Below are 25,537 nucleotides of genomic sequence, written 5' to 3'. Positions count from 1 at the left end.
GTGGCTCAGTGGAAAGAGCCCGGGCTTGCGCATCAGAGGTCATGGGTTCGAATCCCAGCTCTGCCACTTGGCAGCTGACAGTGGGCAAGACATTTCACTTCTCTGGGCCTCAGTTACCTCATCTGGAAAATGGGGATTGACTGTGAGCCTCACCTGGGACAACCTGATTACCCCATGTCTACCCCAGCGCTTAGAACAGTGGTCTGCACATAGTAAGTGCTTAACAAACACCAACATTATTATTACTATTACTATTATTATTAGGGGAGGATATATATTTGTGCCACAAGGGGGCAGCACATTTCTGAAGCTTAACTTTCCTCAGGCTGTCCAAACCCATGCTGGACTAATTCCTTGCTTTCGTCCGAGCTTCGGCCTTGTTTTATTGTTACCCTTGGCTGATTTGTTGAGGCGTTGCTTCTCGGTGGTTTCTGGAAGATTATCCAAGTGTCAGATTTTAAAGCTGCAAACCAGCCAAGGTCACTGATATAGTAAGCCAATGCCACAGTCCCATCTGTTCTCAAATTTGAAATAATTTGACACTTCGGCATTGAAGTGTCGAATTCTCTTCCTGGTCAAGGGGCTATATCCACGGATATCATGGTACCCTTAAACATTAAACGACTAGGGTAGCAAGGTGGCCTAGTGGAAAAGAGTTCAGGCTTGGGATCCAGAGGACCTCTAGACTGTAAGCTCGTTGTGGGAAGGGGATGTGTCCGTTTACTGTTCGATGGTACTCTCCCAAGTGCTTAATTACAGTGCTCTGCACACAGCACTCAATATGATCGAATGAATGAATGACTTGAGTTCTAATTCTGACTCTGCCCCTTACTTGCTGTGTGACCTTGGGGAAGTCACTTAACTTCTCTGTGCCTCAGTTCCCACATCTGTAAAATGGGGATGTAATACCTGTTCTCCCTCCTACTTAGACTGTGAGCCCCATGTTGGCGAGGATCCAGATTATCTTGTATCTACCCCAGTGCTTAGAACAGTACCTGGCACACAGTGAGCGTTTAGAAAGTACCATTTAAAAACCAAAAACCCTCCTTGGCTTTGGGAGGTAGGTGAGGTGACTGGTCTTATTTTTTGGAAGAAAAACATTTAATGCTATGAACCTTTTGGTTCAACTTTTAACAGGTGGCAGCGTCAGGAGAAGGCTCTGCAATCAGCGGATATCTCAGCCGGTGTAAAAAAGGCAAGAGGCATTGGAAGAAGCTCTGGTTTGTCATCAAAGGCAAAGTCCTCTACACCTACATGGCGAGTGAGGTACTTATCTGTTCAAATAGAGGAAATAGAGGCACCTTTCTTTTTTTCCTTTCTTCGCTGAGTTCTCAGGCTAAACCCACACCCCGACATCAGGGTCGTTCTAACCACTGGACAGAAGAGAATAGCTGTCCCAAATCCACTGCTATCAAGGAGCCCTCAGCATTCACGAGGCGGAGTGGGGAGATCACTCAGGCCTCCTCCCCAGATTTTCCCTCTCCTGTAACTGCTGTTAGGCTAAAAATAGCCCTGACGGTGTCACCCTAGGGAAATGGGTGCCTTGACACGGGGAACTCACACCCATTTGGGCCTGGGCAGAGGGGAGCAAACTTCTTCTCGGGTCTCCTCTGTCTCTGCCTCTGCCAAAGCCTTAAACTGGCCCTGGCTGTAGCTCTCCCCATCCAATGGCATTTGGAAATGAAATGGTGCTGAGTTTGCATTGTCCAGGTAGGAGTTAGGACTAAATCTTAATGCTGCTCTTTCTTTCCTCTGCCTTTCACCGTTCCCCACTCCTGTTTTCCCAGCTCCCTTTCCTCACTAGGGGCATTCTGGTTAGAATACAAACATTGCGACAATTCGTTGTACCTTCATGGTTAAAAGCCTCACTGGCTTTGACTTACTTGGGCCTTTTCCTAACTCACGGCTAGTGCCCTGACTGGGCTGGACTCAGCCCTGGGATCCCACAGACCCTGAACTAATCTCACTTGGGTTCAGGCCGGACTCAGATAACCCTCCCCACCCCCGTCACTGCCAGACTAGGCATTGAGGAGGAGGAAAAAATGTGCCTAAATGAATACAGCAATTGCTTGGTTAGCAAATCCTCTGGGAACAGAACTCCTTTATAACAAAGTCAGGTTTTGGGTTTTGGGTTTTCTTATTGTTGTTGTTCCTTTCTTTCTGAATTGAAAAATAACTTTAGATTTTTGGGGGAGGCACAAGGACCCCAGGGAAGAGAACTAGAATGCATCCCTGTGTCTCCTAAATGCTTTCTACTTTGGCTAATTTGACATCAGGAAATGCATCTATTTATACTTAGTTAACCAGAATGGCCTAGTGGATAGAGCACGGGCCTGGGTTCTAATTCCGGCTCAGCCCCTTGTCTGCTGTGAGACCTTGGACAAGTCAGTTCACTTCTCTGGGCCTCAGTTACCTCACCTGTAAAAATGGGAATAATGCTGTGAGCCCCATGTGGGACAGGGACTGTGTCCAACCTGATTAGCTTATATCTAACCCAGTGCTTAGAACAGTGCCTGGCACATAGTAAATGCTTAACAAATGCCATCATCATCATCATTATTATTGTTTAACCAAGCTATCATTGGATTTAAATGGTTGGGCTTTCTCAGAGTCATTTCAAAGTGAATCGATCATGACTCCTCCTGTGCTTGATACCTGAGCTCTGGGCAACCAGAACCGGTTCAGACCTTTAAAGGGGTCACTGCTCCCGTCCACCAAGGTTTGTTTACCCTGCCAGTAAATCATTTTTTAAAAACTTTGTAATGGTCGTTAGGCTTGAACTGGGCTTAAACTGGGGAGGTTTGGGTCAGGGTCAGAAAATCTGGCCAGGGCAGAATCCTCCCTCCTCTGCCTCACCTCTTCCCTTTGATTTGCCACTCGCAGATATGTAGAGGCTCAGTACTCAGGCAACAATTTGTTACGTGTTCTTACATACTTCTTTTTAATTGTTCCCGATGACTTTCACTTTCCACCTAGTGAACCGGATGTGCCTTAGGCAGCCATTAACTTTAAATTCTACTGGATAAAAGATCAAAAAGTGACCGGATCCTTTCTCTCTAACCAATTCCAGTCAAATTCCTATTTCCCGATTCTCTCTTCTCCTAGTTAAAAAAGAATAACAATAATAATAATAATGAAAGGCCCCAGGGACCCTATTGTCCCTATTTCACAGTTGGAGAAACTACAGTACAGAAAGGTGAAGAAGTGTCTCAAGGTCACAGCCAATGGGGGAGCTGTGACTTGAAACCTTGGCTGCCGAAAAGATCCAAATAATCATGCTCATAATTGACTAAAAGCCCATCCGGATGACATGCTAGCTGAGGTTGAGTGCTTTTGATACCCATTTCCTTTTATTCAATATAATTAAAGAATCTTGAGGCCATTGTAGTAGTAATAGTCTTTATTAAACGCTTACTGTGTGCAGAGCACTGTGCTAAGCACTGGGAAAGAATACACAGGTGGGAATTGGACAGTGGTATTCCCAGAGCACCTTGTTCTTGTTCAGGTAGTAGTACAAGAATGTCATGAGGAAGTAGATGAAAATATAAATTGAATATACAAGTATACATATGTACACAGGTGCTTAGGATAGGAATAAAGTATAGAAGCTAAGGGTGGCTGTTGGGTTGATAATAACAATAACTATGGCATTTGTTAAGCGCTTACTATGTGCAAAGCACTGTTCTAAGCACTGGAGTAGATACAGAGTAATCAGGTTGTCCCACGTGGAGCTCACAGTCTTAAATGAAATAACTGAGGCACAGAGAAATAAAGTGGTTTGCCCAAGGTGACACAGCAGACAAGTGGCAAAGCTGGGATAAGAACTCATGTCCTCCAACTCCCAAGCCCGTGCTCTTTCCACTAAGCCACGCTGCTTCTCTAGATGCTTCTCACGATGCAACTAGGGTGCTGTGAACTGATTGGGGAAGCTCTCTTTTAAAGGCAAGAATTTTCCATTGGCAGGAATAGACCATAGAAACTAATCTGCTTCTCACACATAAATATTCCCTGAAGAGAATAGGTTGAGTTTGCCCGAGAAGCTTGGCTTGAATTATACTGTTTGAGGCTACCCTCTGCTATGTTTCCAGGCATTGAAAAAGGTCTGTTGAGTGCAGTTTACCAGATTAGAGAATGTTACATATTTAGGCATCAATATTGAGATAACTTTAGCTTAGTTGTTAAGAGAAATGGTGGAACTCTTACTGGGTTTCTTTTCAGTCAATTAATCAGTGGTATTTATTGAATGCTTATTATGTGCAGAGCACTTTATTAGGCACTTGGGAGAGCACAATACACCAGAATTAGCATATACATTCCATGCCCATAAGGAGCTTACACTCTAGAAAGGTTTTTCCGGCAAAAGAATTCACTAAGTAGCAAAAATCACCCAGGTAATTGAAATTTGACCTAAATCATAGCATTCCTTATCCACCCAGGAAAATAGGTAGAACAAATTCTACTTAACTACTAAAGGTAAAATAGTCTCAGATTTCCAGATTGGAACAATCCAAATCCTCAAAATCCCAGGATGCTTGTAGATGTTGTAGGTGCATGTAAAGTTTTAAAGCTTTCTGTTCATTATCACGCTGATATTGTATGTCGTGCATAGCAGGCCTATTACACTGCCATGTAGTGGATGCTTACTAAATATCACGATTGATGACGATGGTAGGGCCTGGATACCGGTTTGAAGTAAGTTTGGTAACATCTCTTCCTTTCCATCCTTGTTTCATTCAGGATGAAGTAGCCACAGAAAATGCTTGTAGATGTTATAGGTGCATGTAAAATTTTAAAGCTTTCTGTTCATTATCCCGTTGATATTATGAATCATGCATAGCAGGTCTATAACACTGCCATGTAGTGGATGCTTACTAAATATCACGATTGATGACGACGGTAGGGCCGGTTTGAAGTAAGTTTGGTAACATCTCTTCCTTTCCATCCTTGTTTCATTCAGGATAAAGTAGCCACAGAGAGTATGCCTCTTTTGGGTTTCACCATTTCCCCAGAAAAAGAGGAAGGAAGCAGCGAAGTAGGACCAATTTTTCATCTTTACCACAAGCAAACTCTATTTTATAGCTTCAAAGCGGAAGATTCCAATTCAGCGCAGAGGTACGGAGAATTCACTTGTCCATAATGCAACCTGCTTCCATCCTTTTGCCTCTCCTGTCCCTTCTTTTCACCCCAAGATGCCTAATATAAGGTGAAAGCAAAATGTGGGCTGGTATTAATAATAATGATGATGATGATGATGATGGTATTTGTTAAGCGCTTACTATGTGCCAAGCAGCGTTCTAAGTGCTGGGGTAGATACAAGGTAATCAGGTTGTCCCCCGTGGGGCTCACTGACACTCTTAATCCCCATTTAACAGATGAGGTAACTGAGGCACAGAGAAGTTAAGTGAGTTGCCCAAAGTCACACCGCTGATAAGTGGCGGAGTCAGGATTAGAACCCACGACCTCTGACTCCCAAGCCCGTGCTCTTTCCACTAAGCCGCGCTGCTTCTCTTTGGTGGGGGAAAGAAGGGAAGAGTAGAACTGCTGATGCCCCCAGGCAGCAGCTGTCGATCCAGTGGATTTCTGGGCCAATTAAAAGACAGCCAGGAGGATCCAATCCAATGGGGAAGAACCCCTGCACAACCTCCACTTTGCCCTTTTCAGCCATGCCAGGCTGAATTGCTCTAGGTTCTGAGCTTGTTGTGGGCAGGGAATGTATCTCCCAACTCTGTTGTATTGTCCTCTCCCAGGCGCTTAGCACAGTGCTCTGGACCTAGTAAACTCTCAATAAAGATCACTGATTGATTGATTCACCATTTAGGCCCCCAGACATTACCAGCATGACCAAATGGAGGCAACCCAAGGAGGCAGTGTGGCCTAGTAGAAAGAGCATTGGTCTGGGAGACGGAAGACACAGGTTCTAATCCCATGCCATGGACTTCATTCATTCAGTCAATTGTATTTATTGAGCACTTATTGTGTGCAAAGCACTGCACTAAGCGCTTCGAAGAGTACAATATAACAATGAACAATGAGCTTACAGTCTAGAGGGGGAGACAGACATTAATATAAATAAATTACAAACAAGTACATAAGATAAATTAACATAAGATATATACAGGGACCTGCTGCGTAACCTTGCGCAGGTAGGTCCCTCAACCTCTCTCTGTGCCTCAGTTTCCTCATCCATAAAATGGAGATAAGATGCCTGCTCTCCTTCCCTTCTTAGAGTGGGAGCCCCACATGGGACAGAGGGCCTGTCTGATCTTGATTATCCGTATCTGCCCCAGCACTTAGAATGCTGCTTGGCTCTTAGTAAGCGCATAATAAATTCTATAACTAAAGCAAACTTGTTCCATCAAGACCACAATCTGGTCTTGTGTGGAATCTGACATTTTTGCAAACTGCTATGCAAATGAGCCATGCAGTAACTCCCAGTAACGGTAACTCCCTGTCATCTCACAGATCCCTGAAATGTGAGTCGGGGAAAACTCTGTTCTTGGTTTTAGAATATTTTAATACTCTTTGGCTTGTACTTTTAGTTGGGTGGGTTGTATCTACCAAATCAAGTGTTCTCTCTGCTTCTGTATTTTGCAGGTGGATTGAAGCTATGGAAGAAGCAACTGTATTATAGCAGTTATTGCTCAAGTGGACTCAGAAATAAACTCTGATTTATATACATTCCCAACAGACACTTTGTATTTCCAGAAGCAGAGCAGTGTATTTCAATCCGTCCGGATGTACGCACTGGATTAAAATTGACTCTGGATCTCTTTCTTTCTCTCTCTCCTCCCTCTCTTTTTCTTCCAACCCCTTTGCTCCACAGTTTCACAAGTGGAAAATTTAATATAAGGAATATTTATGGCTTTCTCCTTTATGTCTATGTGTTTGTGTATGTGTGTGTGTGTGTGTGTGTACGTGTTTTCAACCTGTACTATAACCTATTCCCATATCTAACAGTAAGTTAAGTTTTAATATCTTGAAGACTTGGAAAGTAAGTTGATATACAATATTATTTTGAAACACCAGCCAGATACATTAACAAGAGTAGTACTGGACATTTAGTAGAAAACAGGCCTTTAATTTTACTTCATGTAAACACTGTCAACTTTCATTGGGTTGATTTTGGTGCCTCCGCTATTCTCATTTAAAGCACTTTATTGTTTTTCTGACCTACAGTCTCCTGTTTCATGTTTTCCAAGTAATTTACTTAAGTAAATGACAGACGGAGTCCCGTGGACTAATTTACCACCAGTACTGCCGCAAGTACTAGCAAAAGTAAATTGCTTTTCCGGGCAGTGAGTGAATAAAAGCATGTAGTGCCCAGTATATACAGTAGGTTATCTGTACTTCAGTGGCAAGGAATTGGGACCGTTTCTCTCCCCCAATTTATGTTAAGTGTATAATTGTCTAATTTATTGAATGAGAGAATCCATCCTTTCCACTTGAGTACTTAGCATTGCACTAGCCCTGAAAACTCAAATGTTGGCTAACGCTGCCTCCCTAAAGATTATGTCCAAGCCGCTGAGGAATTGAAAGGATTTTTTTAATTTATTTTCTATCTTTCTACAGTTTACATTTGATGCCACTCTCATGGTTAGCGTTGATTATATTTAATAGAATCCATACTTACTTTAGAGATCCTAATCCTACAGCTTTACTACTGTAGTCTAGTTTATTGTTTTAAAGAGAGAAAAGAGAGAGAAAGAAAAACATCAAAAGGTCAATTCATTTTGAGGGAGCCAAAAGCACTTGTCTGAGGATGTTGCTTCTGAACGAACTTCTGTGGCTAAATGCATTTTATTCTGACTGCTGGTGTTCATTAGGCTTTACAATTTTTATATAAAGCAGAATGGGGGGTGGGGAGGGAAGTTCATGTTATACTCACTGCAATAAAAACAGTCTTGTGTGTTAACTTTTAATACTTGTCCAGAAACGACGACGACGAAAAGGCATTTACAGATAAACCTTTATATGAAAGACCAGTACTTACAATACACATCTTCAGGGGACAGCTTTCTTTTCTAATTTGCATTTATTCCTTAAAAGATTTGCATTAAAAGTTGAATTACTGATTCCAATATGACTGGTTAAAAATGTTTTGTTTTTTTTTTTGAAGGTACCAAACTCATATGATATCATTTATGGGTGGATCATTTGATCAATTTATTTCAATATTAAAGCTAAATGGTTTAAGAACAAATGGTTGTTATTTTACTGTCAAGTCAGTGGGCCATAGTCTCAGAACGCTGCAGATTTTGCACAAACAGGTTTGGATCTAGAAGAAGCTGACTACGCAATGCGGCATAAGAAATTTTCATTACCCGTTTTGTTGATTAGGGTTTTCAGTTTCTTGTACTCTGGAAAAAATAATAGATAGTCACATGCAGAGAGAAACTAATTCTACAAATCATATTATCTTCCAAATGAGGAAAGCTTCCTTGTTAACCTGGTGACGAGCAGTTCACGTTACGGTGGCTTCGCTTCTTGCCCGGTCTGCAAATTTTTTTAAGTGTTCGGTCGGACCTGCCTAAAAGGAACTTTGGATGCACATAACTGAAAGGAAAAGTTCTAAATCCAAAATACAATAAAGTTAAATTGCAATTCCGGTTAGTGTAAAGCATATGATAAGCAACAAAACTGTTAGTAAGTACCGTCAATATTATCTAGCCGTGAGTGTTACATTATGTTGTATGAGGTGTTCAGGAGAGGAAGATCCTGGAAGAGTGTTCAAAGTGAAAATCAAAATAGTACTGCTACACTTCAGCTGGGTCTCTGACAGTAGAAATTTGATGTTCTGCTTGATCTGGCTAACCTCTGCTGATTAGGGTTTGTCTCCTTTTCTCTGTTAATTTTAGTCTTTTAATTTTCAACTACAGCTTTTCCCTCAAAACACAGCATATATGCAGGGAACGTGTATTGGTTCACCCAACGCCACAGCACACGTGCAGGGGATTTATTTTAAAGAAAAGGAGGACTACGAATTTTACTAGAACTAAAATTCATGGGGATTGGTAAACAACATGAAAAGAATATAGCCTTTAACGGATGCAGAATTCTGGCAGTTCCACTAAACAGCAGCACATGGACCTAACGAGGCATAAAAATTCTGGTTAAAAAACACTACCTTTTCCTTTTCTAAGCTTCTTCCTAAACTAGGATTTTACAATCTTAATAGCCTAAAAGGTTTAGCCACCCACCCTCTTCTTCTCCCAGAGGCTTTTCCAGGCTTTTCTTCTGGTGCTCCCTAGGTGTTTTCAGCAAGCCCTGCCCAGCCAAAACACAGCTGACTTCCTGCCTGCCATTTATGTAAAACTCTCTTGGTCCCAGCCCCTGTTCCCAAACTGATAATGGTTCAATCTCCTGCAATGTCATTCAGCTGGAGAAGAGGCCCCACCCCTTGTCAGGGGGTGATTATGGCTCTCGCCACAGGCAGAAGGTTGGAGCCTACATGTTGGCGAATTTCTGCCTCTGCAAGAGGCCTAAAATTAGCATATTTTTGTCTGCACCTTTGCGACCATTTATAAAAATCCAAATTTTCCGGGACAAAGATTCTGGGAAAAAAAAAAACCTATATAAGGAAGAAAAATTCTAGAGAAAAGGCTTCTTAATAAATAATGATGGTATTTGTTGAGCACATACTATGTGCTTACTATGACACTGTTCCCACCGACAGAGTTGCTTTCAAGGATACCTTGGCTCATTTACTCTACAGGCGATAAAATGGACTGAGCTGAAATCTATGGTTGGAATGGTGAGTTGAAACCTTAAATACCACAAGGAAAAGCCAATTGTACCCAACCTCTCGACGTTAATCAATCAAACAGTGGTATTTATTGAGCATGTGTACAGAGCATGGTACTAAATGCTTGAGAGAGTGCAATATTGTTGTCAGACGTGACCTCTACCCACAAGGAGCTGACAATCTAGCCGGGGAGACAGACATTAAAATCAGTTATAGATAAGGAAAATGACAGAGTATAAGATCACACACATCAGTGCTGTGGGGCGGGAGGTGTGGCGAGTATCAAACTGTTTAGAAGATATAAACCCATAGGTGTGAGCAATGCAGAAGAGAGGGAGAATAGGGTGGGGAACTGAGGGATGAGGGAAGACCTCCTGGAAGAGCTGTGATTTTAGGAGGGCTTTGAAAATGGGGAGAGTGGTTGTCTGTTGGATATGAAAGGGGAGGGAGTCCAGGCCAGGAGGAGAAAATCAGCAAGGGTGAGGGAAATGAAATCGAGCACGGTGAGTAGGTTGGTGTTAAAGGAGTGGAGTCTGCAGCCTGGGTTATAGTGGAAGAGGAGCACGAATGAGAAGCAGCATGGCCTAGTGGAAAGAACGTGGGCCTAGGAGTCAAAGGACCTGGGTTCTAACCCTGGCTCGGCCAATTGCTTGCTGTGTGACCTTAGGCAAGTAGCTTAACGTCTGTGTGCCTCAGTTCCCTCAACTCTCCCTCCTATTTAGACTGTGAGCCCCATGTAGGACAGGGACTGTGTCTGATGTAATTAACTTGTACCTCCCCCAGTGCTTAGAACAGTGTTTGACACACAGTAAGTGCTTAAAAAATACCATGTCCTGATATATACACACACACACACACATATATATATATATGTATATCTTATCTATATTTATAGATATAGATATAAAGAGGATAAGTAGGAGAGAGTTGGTTGAGTACCTGAAAGTTGATGGTCAGGAGGTTCTGCTTGATGTTTAGGGGGATGAGCAGCCAGTGGAGGTTTATGAGGAAAAGGGAGATGTGTGCAAAACAGTGTTTTAGAAAAATGATCCATAGAGCATGGACTGGAGAGGGGAGAGGCTGGGGGCAGGGAGGTCACCAAGGCGGCTAATGCAGTAGTAGAGGTGAGATATATGTCCTGAGATAAGTGTGGTACCAGTTTGAATCGAGAGGAAGGGGTGGATTCTAGAGGTATACTGTTGGTAAAACCGAAAGGATTTGCTGACCAACTGAAGCAGCACCTTGAAAGACAGCGATAATTTAAGTGATGATGACAAGGTTGTGGGCTTGTGAAACAGAGGCCGGTGGTGTTGTCACCGGTGATGGGAAAGTCATGGTGGGGAAGAGGGAGAGTTTGGGTGGAAAGACAAGGAGGATGGGTTTAGAAATGTTGAATTTGAGGTGTTGGCAGGGCATCCAGGGAGAGATGTCTTGAAGATGGAGGAAATGAAAAGAGAACGGAGAGGTCAGAGCTAGAAAGATTGATTCAGGAATCATCCGCCTACAGCTGGTAGTTGTAACGATCGGAGCAAATGGGGTCTCCAAGGGAGTGGGTGTAGATGGAGAATAGAAGGAGAGCCAGAACTGACTGAGCCTTGAAGGACCCTCTGAGTCAGAGAGCAGGAGGCAGAGGAGGAGCTGGAGAAAGGGACTGGGAGGAGGAGCCAGAGAAATGGGAGGAGAACCAGGAGAGGACAGTGTCAGTGAAGCCGAGGTTAGACGGTATTTCTTGGAGAGGAGGGTGGTCCGTTATGTCAAAAGCAGCTGAGAGGTGTAGCAGGATTAGGACAAAATAGAGTCTTTTGGATTTGGAGAGGGTGGTTTCGGTGGAGGGGGGCAGACAATGGATTACACAGAGCTGGAGAAAGAGTAGAGGCAACGGATGTAAACAAATCATTTAAAGAAAGGAATGGAAGGAGGGAGATGTTGTGATAACTGGAAGTGTGGTGGTGTCAAGGGAGAGCTTTTTTTTTTTGGAGAGGAAATTCAGGGACATGTTTGAATGCAGAGAGTAAGGAGCCATTTGGAGAGCGAGTGGTTTCGGATGGCGGTCAGGAAGAGAAGAAGGGAGGAGGCAAATGTCTTAATAAGATGCCTAGTGGTGGGGTGGAAGGTGCAAGTGGATATGTTAGATTTGAAAGGAGGCAGGTGACCTCTTGAGAAGGTTGAGAGAGTTAATGGGGGAAAGTTGAGAGAGTCAATGGGGGAGCAAGAAATGGGTGGGGTATGGCGAGGACCTGGGGCGATTTTAGGCATGAACAATGCCATCGATGTTCCATGCAGCTCAGTGGTCTGTCTCAGATAAAGTAGCAGGTTATTTGGAAGAAGAAGATGGCTTGTCCTCTTTGGCTTCTATCCCAATGTTTCCCTTTACTTCCTTAACTTGCTTTCTGGTAACTCATTTCAGATCATTTCAGATCTCTCCTCCATGAATGGATCCAGACCCCTCTTGAACATGCTGATGTTTTCTGCCTGCACAACATCCTGTGGTAACTAATTTCATTTGCTTATTGGCTGCGGTGTGAAGGTTTCCTTCTGAACCTACCATTTTCAGACTTCAATAGGTGCCTTCCACTCCTGGTACTGTGGGATGTGAAGAACAATTATGCTGTGGCTGCCTAGCCTCGCTCTTCAAGGTTTTATACACTTCAACCACGCCTCTCTGAGCCTGAGTCTTTCCAACCTGAAAAATACTAAATCTTTTCAATGTACCCCCTGTAGACTGTAAGCTCCTCGTGGGCAGGGGATGTCTATCAACTGCATGGCTTAGTGGATAGAGCACTGGCCTGGAAGTCAGAAAGACTTGGGTTCTAGTCCCGGCTCTGCCACTTGCCTGCCCCGTGACCTTGGGCAAGTCACTTAACTTCCCTGTGCCTCAGTTACCACATCTGTAAAATGGGGACTAAGACCATGAGCCCCATGTGGGACAGGGACTGTGTCCAACCTGATTAGCTCGTATCTACCCCAGCGCTTCAAACAGTGCCTGGCACATAGTAAGCACTTAACAGATACCTTAAAAAAGTCTCCCAAGTGTTCAGCACACAGTAAGCACTCAATAGCTCTGATTGATTGACTGACTGATCCTCAGAAGGAAACTTCTCCATTTCGCTTATCCTTTATAGTTTCTCCACCTTCTTTCCAAAGATGACCTCAAAACCCAACACCTAACCCTAAGGGAGAACCAGACATTGACCTTTAAACTTCAGCTCTGTCGGCTCTGTTAACCTCTTGAGGGTGACAGGTTGGGGAAGAGTTGAAACATCAGATTTGCTATCTACTAATTTGCTCTGATCCCACTCATTGCCCAGATATAAGACTTCATGCCTTGGGCTCAGAGTTGGGAATAGCGGCATTAATCAATCAATGAATTGTATTTATGGCTTTTTTTCACACTGTGCGGAGCACTTTACTGAGGTCTTGGGAAGGTACAGTACAATAGGTAGACCTGGGTCCTAGTGGAAAGGCACAGGACTGGGAGTAAAGGGTCTAGGTTCTAATCCTACCACTGGCTGTGTGACCGTGGGTTAGTCACTTAACTGCCCTGTACCTCGGTTTCCTCATCTGTAAAATAGGGAAGATACCTGTTCTCCCTCCCTCCCTGTCCATTTGGGACTGAGTGGGTCTGATCTAATTATGTTTCATCCATCACAGTCCTGGGCAAAATAAATACCATCGTTATTATTTTTAACTATTGTGTGTTTATCCAACAGTTTTGTCTACACAAACCAAAGACAACCAGCATTAGATTGGTTCTGAGCATCTTATCTGCCCTGCAGAGAAAATGAATAAAAAGATGACTTGTACTGAAAAATTCAGGTGGGAAGGATACCACTTTATAGCGTAAACATAGCAGTTCCTTTTATAAGTAATGATTGTCTACCAAGAATACCTGTTTCTGGTTTTTCTTACTTCTCAAACACTTTGGTAATCTGTATATTATAATGGAAAGAAAAACCAATTTGCATATTTGAAGTAGAGCTGCTGGTGAATTTCATAACTGAGCATAAAGACAAAAACAACACCAAAACAACACCTGAGTGGCTCTCACCTATTTCTTAGTGATGGGAGGATTCACAACCTCATTTTCACACTAACAGTGCGTGGCTTGAAAACTGGAATGTCTCATCACAGGTGAGATGCCTTGAAATCCTTTGAAGGGACAAAGCAGTCAGTCTGTGGAGTTGCTCCCTGGTTGTCCTTTGAGCATTCACAACTGTATCCTGTCCTTCCCCCGACATTCCCATCACTGTAGACAGCACCACCATCCTTCGTGGCTCACCAGCTTGTAACTTTGGCACTGTCCTTGACTCCTCTCTCTCATTCAACCCACATAGTCAATCTATCACTAAATCCTGTCGGTACCACCTTCATGCATCGCTAAAATCCACCCTTTCCTCTCCAGCCAAACTGCGACCATGTTACTCCAAGCATTTTCCTATCCCTCCTTGACTACAGTATCAGCCTCTTTGCTGACCTCCCTGCCTCTTGCCTCTCCCCACTCCAGTTCATACTTCACTCTGCTGCCCAGGTCATTTTTCTATAAAAATGTTCAGTCCATAATAATAATAATAATAATGTTGGTATTTGTTAAGCACTTACTATGTGCCGAGCACTGTTCTAAGCGCTGGGGTAGACATAGGGGAATCAGGTTGTCCCACGTGGGGCTCACAGTCTTAATCCCCATTTTACAGATGAGGGAACTGAGGCACAGAGAAGTTAAGTGACTTGCCCACAGTCACACAGCCGACAAGTGGCAGAGCTGGGATTCGAACTCATGACTCCAAAGCCCATGCTCTTTCCACTGAGCCACGCTGCTGCTCCAAGTTTCCCCACTCCTCAAGAACCTCTAGTGGTTGCCCATCCACCTCTGCTTCAAATAGAAACTTGTTACCTTCGGCTTTAAAGCACTCGATCACCTTGTCCCCTCCTACCTCACCTCGCTATTCTCCTACAACAACCCAGACCACCCGCTTCACTCCTCGAATGCCAACCTACCCACTGTACCCCAATCTCATCCATCTCACTGTAAACCTCTCGCCCATGTCCTGCCTCTGGCCCGTAACATCCTCCCTCTTCATATCCAACAAGCAATTACTCTCCCCCCTCAAAGCCTTACTGAAGGCACATCCCCTCCAAAAGGCCTTTCCTGACTAAGCCCCCTTTTCTTTTTCTTTCCACTCCCTTCTGTGTCACCTTGACTCGCTCTCTTTATTCACCCCCTCTGCCAAACCCATGTCTGTAATTTATTTATTTATATTAATGTTTGTCTCCCCCTCTAGACGGTAAGCTTGTTGTGGGCAGGGAATGTGTCTGTTGTACTGTATTCTCCCAAGTGCTTAGTACGGTGCCCTGCACACAGTAAACACTCGATAAATGATTGATTGATTGATTGATAACTGCTGACTTCTGATGGGCGCTTCCGGAACTGCCTGCAGATAACAGCAGGACTGGAGATAAAGATTTGGGGGAGAGGGGATAGGGTAAAGAGGGTCAGGAAAGGTGGCAGAACCTGATGTACTGTCTGTACAATGTCTTCAGTGCAATACAAGCACTTAGTACAGTGTTCAATAAGTGCTCAATAAATACCATTCCTCGACTGATACAATCCTGTGGACATGGGGAGGGCTCCTGGAACCACCTCAAAAGAGAAATTAGTGGTGTGAGCCTCCTGAACACTTGGGAGACTCCACCCTGCTGCAATAATGTTTTACAAGCTCTAAGCATTTGATTGATCTTCATTCATTCAATAGTATTTATTGAGCGCTTACTATGTGCAGAGCACTGTACTAAGCGCTTGGAATGTACAATTCGGCAACAGATAGAGACAATCCCTGTCCAATGATGGGCTCACAGTCTAATCGGGGGAGACAGCAGAGCAAAACAGAACGAAACAAAAACAAGACAGCATTATCACGATAAATAGAATCAAGGGGATGTACACCTCATTAACAAAATAAATACGGTAATAAATAATATATACAAATGAGCACAGTGCTGAAGGGAGGTAAAGGAGGGGGAGGAGCAGAGGGCGGGGTGGGGAGAGGAGGGGGAGCAGAGGGAAAAGGGGCTCAGCTGAGGGGAGGTGAAGGGGGAAGGGGGAGGAGCAGAGGGTGGAGGGGGAGCAGAGGGAAAAGGAGGGAGCTCAGTCTGGGAAGGCCTCTTGGAGGAGGTGAGCTCTCAGAGGGGAAGAGAGTTAGTTTGGCGGACATGAGGAAGGAGGGCATTCCAGGACATCTGTAGGATGTGGGCCAGGGGTCGACAGCGGGATAGGTGTGAAGGGGAACAGTGAGGAGGTGAAGGCAAAAAGAACATACCTGCTGAAATATTTCATTCCTGAGAAGCACTCCCTTCTGGAGACATAATGGATGGCTTCCAGATTAGATTGTAAAATCCTTGCGGGCAGGGATTGTGTCCACTTACTCTACTGAACTCTCCCAAGTACTTAGTACAGTGATATCTGTACAGTGTCTCCCCTTCTAGACTGTAAACTTGCTTTAGGCAGGGAACGTGTCTACCAACTCTTTTATATTGTAGTCTCCCAAATGCTTAGTACAGCGCACCGCGCACAGTAAATGCTCAATAAATGCCATTGATCGATTCTGTGCTTCTCTCTTGACGGTCCACTGCTATAGCAGACTGTTTAAAATGACGGCACTGTCTTTTAAATGTTTGGTCTGCTCTCCCTACTTGTGTGTGCCCCCTTTCAGTTCACCAGCTCCTTGGAAATCCTGCTGTTTTTCATTCTTTTCACATGCTCTGAGAAAATCTGGGTTGCGATGAGCACTGTACTGAAGTAGCTTAGAAAAAAAAGCAAACAAAAAGAGACCTGCTAGAAGCTGCAGGCTTTTAAAAGCCCCATTGTTATCAAAGCCCAAGTAAAACTGTACGCCTCAGAACAGCAAAAACAACAGAAGACACAAAACAGAAACTCTGTAGAGCTGAATGGCAAAAGTAAAGGAAGACATCAGAGGGAAAAATAGACCATGTTTAAAAAAAAAAAAAGAATGGGAAAGCTCATATGAGCCAAAACAGAAGAGCCCATAGTGAAAGATTTGTGCAAACAGAAAATTACATGGGCCAAAAAGGAGTGGGACAAGCACCTTCTAAGGGATGCCAAGGAGAAGAGCAAAAGATTTTTCAATCAATAAATGCTATCTATAGAGCACTTACTGGTGTACAGAGCACTGTACTAAGCACTTGGGAGAGTACGATATATTAGAGTTGGTAGACTCGTTCTCTGCCCACGATGAGCAAACAAATGTATCAAAAGGAGACTAGGGAATTGGGGGGAGTCACGGTGATCGTGGGGTAACAGGTGACTCAGGAATGAAAAGCAGAGCAGTAAGAAACTTGGTGAATCATTCAGTCCAGTCTTTACAGAGGAAGATGTTAAAGAGATTCACTCCCCTATGTTGTTTTCTGTTTTTGTTATAGTAAGGAGTTCAGGGAAACCGGATCAAACTGTGGTGGCCAACTAGGAAGTTGTGGGTCCGATTCATAAACAAAGGTACAGACAAATCACAGAGACCAGCTGGTACCCACCTGAGTGGTTTTAAGGAAGATTTTCTAGAGGCTTTGACTATGTTCCACATTAAAAGTTGTTTTTTTTTTTTTAAAAAAACCACAGATAAATCAAGGTTTTGGAAACAATGGCCTGTCAGAATGAAAATTAGTTCTTAGATAGGAAAAACAATGGTAAGGATGAACAGTGATCTCTAGAAGACAGAATGCTTAGTCAAATCTCCAGTTTGGAGATCATGATAATAATAATAATAATGTTGGTATTTGTTAAGTGCTTACTATGTACAGAGCACTGTTTTAAGCACTGAGGTAAATACAGGGTAATCAGATTGTCCTGCGTGGGGCTCACATATTTTAATCCCCATTTTTAGAGATAAGGTAACTGAGGCACAGAGAAGTTAAGTGACTTGCCCAAGGTCACACAGCAGGCAAGTTGGCGGAGCCAGGATTAGAACTCACAACCTCTGACTCCCAAGCCCAGGCTCTTTCCACTAAGCCACACTGCTTCTCTTTAACATTAAGTTCTTCCAGGTGGTGAAGTAATAGGAGAAGGTGGGAAGCAGCTTGGCCTCATGGAGAGAGCATGGGCCTGAGAGTCAGAAGACCTGGGCTCTAATCCTGCCTCTGCCATTTGTCCGCTCTGTGACCTTGGGCAAGCTATTTACCCTCTCTGAGCCTCAGTTCCCCATCTGCAAAATGGGGATTTGATACCTGTTCTCCCTCCTACTTAGAATATGAGTCCCATGTGTGGCCTATCTTGTATCTAGCCTAGTGCTTAGTACAGTGCCTGGCACATATTAGGCACTTAACGAATATCGCAATTTTTTATTATTTGTAAGGAAAGAAAAGTATTTGAGCTCACAATACATTCAGTGCACTGCACTAATCATTATTATTATTAAGGTATTTGTTAAGCACTTACTATGTGTCAGGCACTGTTCTAAGCGCTGGGGTAGATACAAGATAATTGGGTTGGACACAGTCCCTGTCCCACACAGGGCTCACACTCTTAATTGCTATTTTACAGAAGAGGGAACTGAGGTACAGAGAAGTTAATTGAGTTGCCCAAGGTCACAGAGCAAACAAATGGTGGAGCTGGCACTTGGGAAAGTACGACAGAAGCACAAAGAACTTGCACTCTGATGGAGAAGACCAATCAATCGTATTTATTGAGTGCAGAGCACTGTACAAAATGCTTGGGAGAGTACAACCCAATATAACAGACACATTCCCTGCCCCCGACCAGCCTAGACGGCAGACATACAATACATTTACAAAGAGAGAATTTGGAATAAATCATTAAATACTCAATTGAATATGATGATTATGGTATTTGGTAAGCGCTTACTATGGACCAGGCTCTGTCCTAAATGCTGGATGACTCTACTTACATGCAATTGTTGGGGTTGGGTATAAATAGATATGAGACTGCTAGAAGTAGCTGTTGGTTGATGCGACTCAGGGTGCTGGGATTTAATCAGGGAAGGTTTGTTGGAAGAGGTGGGATTTTAGGAGAGCTTTGAAGGTGGGGAGGGCTAATGGTCTGACACATTCAGCTGGGAGAGGGAATTCCAAGCAGGGGAAACAGCATGGTGGGCGGGGGAGAAATGACACACAAGCAAGCAGGACAAAAGCAGGGCACAATGAGGACCAAGGCCAGCTTCAGCCATTCATCCCCTCCCCACCAGCATTCTGCAGGACGTCACATTCATTCATTCAATCGTATTTATTGAGTGCTTACTGTGTGCAGAGCGCTTGGAAGGTAGGATTCGGCAACAGATAGAGATCATCCCTGCCCGACGACGGGCTCACAGTCTAAACCGGGGAAGCACACAATGAAGCACAACACTTTGCGGGAAAACCTCTCACCGCTACATGTGAACGTCCATTTGAGCACATGCAAGGTAGTGCATTTAGGAGAAAACGATCCAAACTTCAAGGGCAGAGTGCTTGGTGCCGAGCTGAAATCATTCCTCGAGTCATCAGTTCAATATGCAGAATCAAATAAAAAGGTCAATAAAATGCTGAGTGTTATCAGAAGCAGCAGCATGGCCTAGTGGGTAGAGCACAGGCCTGGGAGTCAGAAGAACCTGGGTTCTAATAGTAATAATAATAATAATGTCGGTATTTGTTACACGCTTACTCTGTGCCAAGCACTGTTCTAAGTGCTGGGGTAGATACAAGGTAATCAGGTTGTCCCACGTAGGACTCACAGTCTTCACCCCTAATTTCCAGATGAGGTAACTGAGGCACCGAGAAGTTAAGTGACTTGCCCAAGGTCACACAGCTGACAAGCAGCAGAGCCAGGATTAGAACCCATGACCTCTGCTTCCCAAGCCCAGGTTCTTTCCACCAAGCCATGCTGCTTCTGCTTCTAGTCCTGGCTCTGCCACTCATCTGCTGTGGGACCTTGGTCAAGCCACATAACTTCTCTGTGCCTCAGTTACCTCATCTGCAAAATGAGGATGAAGATGGCGAGCCCCGTGTGGGATACGGACCGTGTCCAATCTGACTAGTTTGTATCTACCTCAGTGCTTAGAAGAGTCCCTGGCCACACAGTAAGCACTTAAAAAATACCATAAAAAAGAGACAGTGTTCCTAGTGGAAAGAGTGCAGGCTTGGGAGTCAGAGGATGTGGGTTCTAATCCTGTCTCTGCCATGTGTCTGCTGTGTGACCTTGGGCAAGTCATTTCACTTCCTCTGTGTTAGACTGGGATCCCTGTGTGAGATAAGGACTGTGTCCAACCTGATCATACCATTTAAAAAAGGGAGGGGGCACAGAAAACAAAATACAGCTTTGCCATTTTATAAAAGTCATGATGCCCCCATGCCTGAATAAGAATTATGGTTTTTGACAAGTGCTTATTATGTGCCAGCACTGTACTTAAGCACTGGGGTAGACGCAAGCAAATCGATTTGGACACTGTCCCTGTCCCATGTGGGGCTCACAGTCTCAATCCCCGTTTTACTGATGAGGAAACTGAGGCACAGGAAGTGAAATGACTTACAAAAGGTCACACAGCAGACAAGTTGAACCTTTTGACTCCCAGGCCCATCCTCTATCCCCTAGGTTACACTGCTTCTTCCACTTCTTCCGTGACTTCTTTCATTCCTTATGCTCCTAAGGGTACAAAAAAATCTCTGAGACCAATCAACGGCAAGGCTTACTTTGTGCGGAGCACTGCACTAAGCAGGGGCTTAGGAGAGTACAGCGCAGTTAGAAGACATGATCCCTGCCCACGATCTAGCAAGCAGCAGGGCGTAGTGGGTAGAGGCACGGGCCTGGGAGTCAGAAGGTCACGGGTTCTAATCCTGGCTTGGCCCCTTGTCTGCTGTGTGACCTTGGGTAAGTCACTTCACTGGGCCTCAGTTGCCTCATCTGTAAAATGGGGATTGAGACTGTGAGCCCCACATGGGACAGGGACTGTATCCAACCCGATTTGCTTGGGTCTACCCCAGCGTTTAGTATAGAGCCTGGCGCATAGTAAGCACTTCACAAATACCACCGTTATTATTACTGTGAGAGAACCACAAAAGAATTTCCAGCTAGATGTTGGACAGTGCTGTGGCGCTACTCAGACATCAGCAACTTACATCCACCTCAGTTAGTGGGTAGCGTTTGCTGGTGAGGAGCAACCGGGAGAGCTTGCTCTCCTCCAAGTAGAGGTTTTTATCTACCCCGGGAGAATGAGAGCAAGCTGGAAAACTGAGGCAGGCCCCCATACGGGACAAATCATTAGCACGGCATACGAGGCAGAAGGGAGGGAGTGTGGGTAGCCGGCAAAGCAGAGGCCCAGTCTCCCTTGCTTTATGACTCTGCGGCTAGTGTGCTCGAAGCTGGATCCCGATGCCGCCCACCTGGGTTTTACGCCTCCACCAGCTCCTTTGAGTTTTCTGACAAAACCTCCAAGTAGCCTTGGTTGCTGCACTCGGCTGTAACTTCTCCTTACTTTCTCCTGTGACTGCTCTTCTCAGCAATAATAATAATGCTGGTATTTGGTATTTGGTAAACCCGTGCTTGTTCCACTGAGCCACGTACCTGTCTTGGTCAGTATAGACGAGCACATGCTTTAGAGAAGCAGCATGGTGTAGCGGATAGAGCACGGGCCTGGGAGGCGGAAGGTCATGGGTTCTAATCCCAGCTCTGCCAATTGTCTGCTGTGTGACCTTGGGCAAGTCACTTCACTTCTCTGGGCCTCAGTTACCTCATTTGTAAAATGGGGATCTCGACCATGAGCCCCCCACGTGGGGCAGGGACTGTGTCCAACCCGATTTCCTTGCATCCACCCCGGCGCTTAATACAGTGCCTGGCACATAGCAAGTGCTTAACAAATACCACAGTTATTATTATTAAGTATAGAGAAGCAGCATGGCCTAGTGGAAAGACCACGGGCTTGGGAGTCAGAGGACCTGGGTCCTAACCCCAGCTCTGCCACATGTCTGCTGTGTGATGTTGGCCAAGTCACTTCACTTCCCAGTGCTTCAGTTACCTCATATGTAAAATGGGGATCAAGACTGTGAGCCCCATGTGGGACAGGGATTGGGCCCAATCTGATTACCTCGTATCTACCCCAGTGCTTAGAACAGTGCTTGGCACCTAGTAAGCGCTTCACAAATCCCACAATTATCATTATTATTATTAGGGTGAGAATTTGTGGCTGCGCCAGCTCCTTGGTGGATGGTGGGCAGATGGACGGTAGAGGAGGGATGGTTTTGGTAGTGAGTTTCCCCTTTTCTCTGGGATTGAGCCCATCCTCTCCCCAAAGCAGTTGAGGCGGGACTGCAGTAGCAGCCATCCAGGTGGCCAGAGGGAAGGGAAAGGCCTCTCCCAAGCGCTCAGTACAGTGCTCTACCCAGAGTAAGGCTCAATAAATACCATTGATTGATTGATTGATAATCATGCCCCTTCTTTTCTTCCCCACCTAGGGCTATGTTTCGGCCCAGGCTTACTCCTCCAGATGAATCGGTCAATAAATGGTACCAATTGAGTGCTTCCTGTGTATGCAGGGCCCTGTATTCAGCACTTGGGAGTCACAAGCCCTGCCCCCAAGAAGCTTACAGTCTAGTGTTCCTAGCCCTCTTAGGCAATCAAACCCCCTGGGACCATCCCCTGAGCCGATCAGAGCTCTTGGAAACAGGGCTCCAGATGGTGACCACCTCGAAATACGTTGGAACTGAATGGAATGGGGGATTTTTAAAAGTTAGCCGCAGATATAATTCTTCAACATTTGTCTCTGTAGTTCCCACCATGTACACAGCTCCCATTAATACTAACAAGGAGGTGGAAAGAAAAGTTCATTATTTTGGAGTAGGAAAGAAAATTTAGCCATTGTACTCTCAAATGTGCAAGACACCCCATTTCACATACGTAATTTTTTCCTGGTAAGTAGCAAAGTTTTAGGCAATAAAGCATATGTTCATTAGCCATTCTTTAAATTAACAGATATAAATTTGAATACTGAATTTAAATGAATTGTTATATAAAGTCAGACCCTGTGGCCTTTCCATTCCATAACTGATGCCTTATATTTAAAAGTACCTTAAGCCCACTATAGAGGAAAATAAAAGGAGAAAGAAAAAAAAAACCTCATGCATGTATAATGAAGCTACCCCATTGTGCAATGCTCTACAGGAGAAAATAAATTACTTCTTGATCACTCCCATAATTGGCTTATGCCCTGAAGCATGAGATTTGATTACTCCGACATGTATAATTATGAAAGTTATTATAGTTTTTAAATTATCCAGCTCTTTTTAAAAGGGTAGCTACAGTCCCACCTCAGTGTGACCCTTTAATCACTTTTTATGGGACAATGTGGAAAAAATTGGGTTTCATTATGTACATCATAACTATGAATTTATCCTTCAATTCAGGCAAACCACCTTTTACCTATTCACTGGAGAGTCTCAATTTTTGGTGTAATTACCAAGATTCCAGACTTAGTTATGTGATACTGTCACTGACTTCAGAAGATCACTAAATTGTCCCCCGCCCCCACTTTTTTTTTTTTTTGCCACGAGGAAAATGAGTCCCATTTAATTAGAGAAAATAGCTTTGTTCGTTCAAATATGACCCTTGATATGGTTAAGATTTTCCTCCAGCGTTCAGAATCTTAGGGAATATGACTTGAGCTCTGTTTTCCCTGACAACGCCTCTTGAAGAAAACTAAATTGCTAAATTGCAAACAGAATCTAGGTGTCTCAATAAATTCAACCTAGCATTTATTGGAGAAGCTGAATTACCCAAGGTTACTCTACTAATTAAACAGAAGAGACCAAATAATGGGCTTTAATTAAGGAGCTGGCACTCTCAGGCAATGTTAGTTTGCAGCAAAATCTCTGTCCATATACACCAAAGTTTATAGTTACTCATTTTCAGTCCCCTAGGAAATTGCTTTCATCAACTGAAGACTGCACACAGTTGGCCCATCAAAAATATTGGATCTCTTTATGTAGAGAAAAATGGATAATTGGACTGTTTATAACCAAAAGAAAATCATCTTTTATAAATCAATTTTGGCTTTTATGAGTGAGTAACTAGATCGTGGAAACAATGTTCGTCTTCCCCACCTCTGGTTATCTGGCCAGTGATATGGATCTTGGACAGTCCTGGAAATCTTTAGCGGTTTTATTGCCATTATTTGCCACAGAAAATATGGGGGTTAACAAGTACAACCTCTTGCCAACCATAGTTTTCCCATTGGCAGTTTTGTCTCCGTGCTTCATTTTCTGTACCGCAGTCCTCGGCTTCATTTTGAGTTTCAGGGAACGGCACTTACGATGCTTCAGTTGTACACCCCGTTTCAGCTTTTCATTCATTCATTCAATAGTATTTATTGAGCGCTTACTATGTGCAGAGCACTGTACTAAGCGCTTGGGATGAACAAGTCGGCAACAGATAGAGACAGTCCCTGCCGTTTGACGGGCTTACAGTCTAATCGGGGGAGACGGACAGACAAGAACAATGGCAGTAAACAGCGTCAAGGGGAAGAACATCTCGTAAAAACAATGGCAACTAAATAGAATCAAGGCGATGTACAATTCATTAACAAAATAAATAGGGTAACGAAAATATATACAGTTGAGCGGACGGGTACAGTGCTGTGGGGATGGGAAGGGAGAGGTGGAGGAGCAGAGGGAAAAGGGGAAAATGAGGCTTTAGCTGCGGAGAGGTAAAGGGGGGATGGCAGAGGGAGTAGAGGGGGAAGAGGAGCTCAGTCTGGGAAGGCCTCTTGGAGGAGGTGATTTTTAAGTAAGGTTTTGAAGAGGGAAAGAGAATCAGTTTGGCGGAGGTGAGGAGGGAGGGCGTTCCAGGACCACGGGAGGACGTGACCCAGGGGTCGACGGCGGGATAGGCGAGACCGAGGGACGGCGAGGAGGTGGGCGGCAGAGGAGCGGAGCGTGCGGGGTGGGTGGTAGAGAGAAGGGAGGAGAGGTAGGAAGGGGCAAGGTGATGGAGAGCCTTGAAGCCTAGAGTGAGGAGTTTTTGTTTGGAGCGGAGGTCGATAGGCAACCACTGGAGTTGTTTAAGAAGGGGAGTGACATGCCCAGATCGTTTCTGCAGGAAGATGAGCCGGGCAGCGGAGTGAAGAATAGACCGGAGCGGGGCGAGAGAGGAGGAAGGGAGGTCAGAGAGAAGGCCGACACAGTAGTCTAGCCGGGATATAACGAGAGCCCGTAATAGTAAGGTAGCCGTTTGGGTGGAGAGGAAAGGGCGGATCTTGGCGATATTGTAGAGGTGAAACCGGCAGGTCTCGGTAACGGATAGGATGTGTGGGGTGAAGGAGAGGGACGAGTCAAGGATGACACCGAGATTGCGGGCCTGCGGGACGGGAAGGATGGTCGTGCCATCCACGGTGATGGAGAAGTCTGGGAGCGGACCGGGCTTGGGAGGGAAGATGAGGAGCTCAGTCTTGCTCATGTTGAGTTTTAGGTGGCGGGCCGACATCCAGGTGGAGACGTCCCGGAGGCGGGAGGAGATGCGAGCCTGAAGGGAGGGGGAGAGGACAGGGGCGGAGATGTAGATCTGCGTGTCATCTGCGTAGAGATGGTAGTCAAAGCCGTGAGAGCGGATGAGTTCACCGAGGGAGTGAGTGTAAATGGAGAACAGAAGAGGGCCAAGAACTGACCCTTGAGGAACTCCAACAGTTAAAGGATGGGAGGGGGAGGAGGCTCCAGCGTAGGAGACCGAGAATGATCGGCCAGAGAGGTAAGAGGAGAACCAGGAGAGGACAGAGTCCGTGAAGCCAAGGTGAGATAAGGTATGGAGGAGGA

The 25,537-nt window shown here is 44.7% G+C and overlaps 1 protein-coding gene across 5 annotated transcripts in view; it reads left to right on the top strand.

Moving 5' to 3' along the window:
• Nucleotides 1-8,196, top strand: part of FGD5 (FYVE, RhoGEF and PH domain containing 5) — a 188,507-nt gene extending 180,311 nt beyond the window's left edge. For 4 of the 5 annotated variants that reach the window (XM_039910178.1, XM_039910176.1, XM_039910177.1 and 1 more), the window contains 3 exons: nucleotides 1,138-1,266; nucleotides 4,958-5,112; nucleotides 6,595-8,196. In XM_039910178.1, the coding sequence (XP_039766112.1) occupies nucleotides 1,138-1,266; nucleotides 4,958-5,112; nucleotides 6,595-6,631 (321 nt within the window). In that variant the 3' untranslated portion in view covers nucleotides 6,632-8,196. Of the gene's footprint in view, nucleotides 1-1,137; nucleotides 1,267-4,957; nucleotides 5,113-6,594 lie in introns of those variants that run through there. The other variant, XR_005659489.1, reaches the window with a different exon arrangement.
• The last annotated feature ends 17,341 nt before the right edge of the window (nucleotides 8,197-25,537 follow it).

Source organism: Ornithorhynchus anatinus, chromosome X1 (genome assembly GCF_004115215.2).
Source record: "Ornithorhynchus anatinus isolate Pmale09 chromosome X1, mOrnAna1.pri.v4, whole genome shotgun sequence".
Lineage (NCBI taxonomy): Eukaryota > Metazoa > Chordata > Mammalia > Monotremata > Ornithorhynchidae > Ornithorhynchus > Ornithorhynchus anatinus.
Note: the sequence above shows the minus strand (reverse complement) of the source record. Positions and strands in the feature narration are given on the sequence as shown.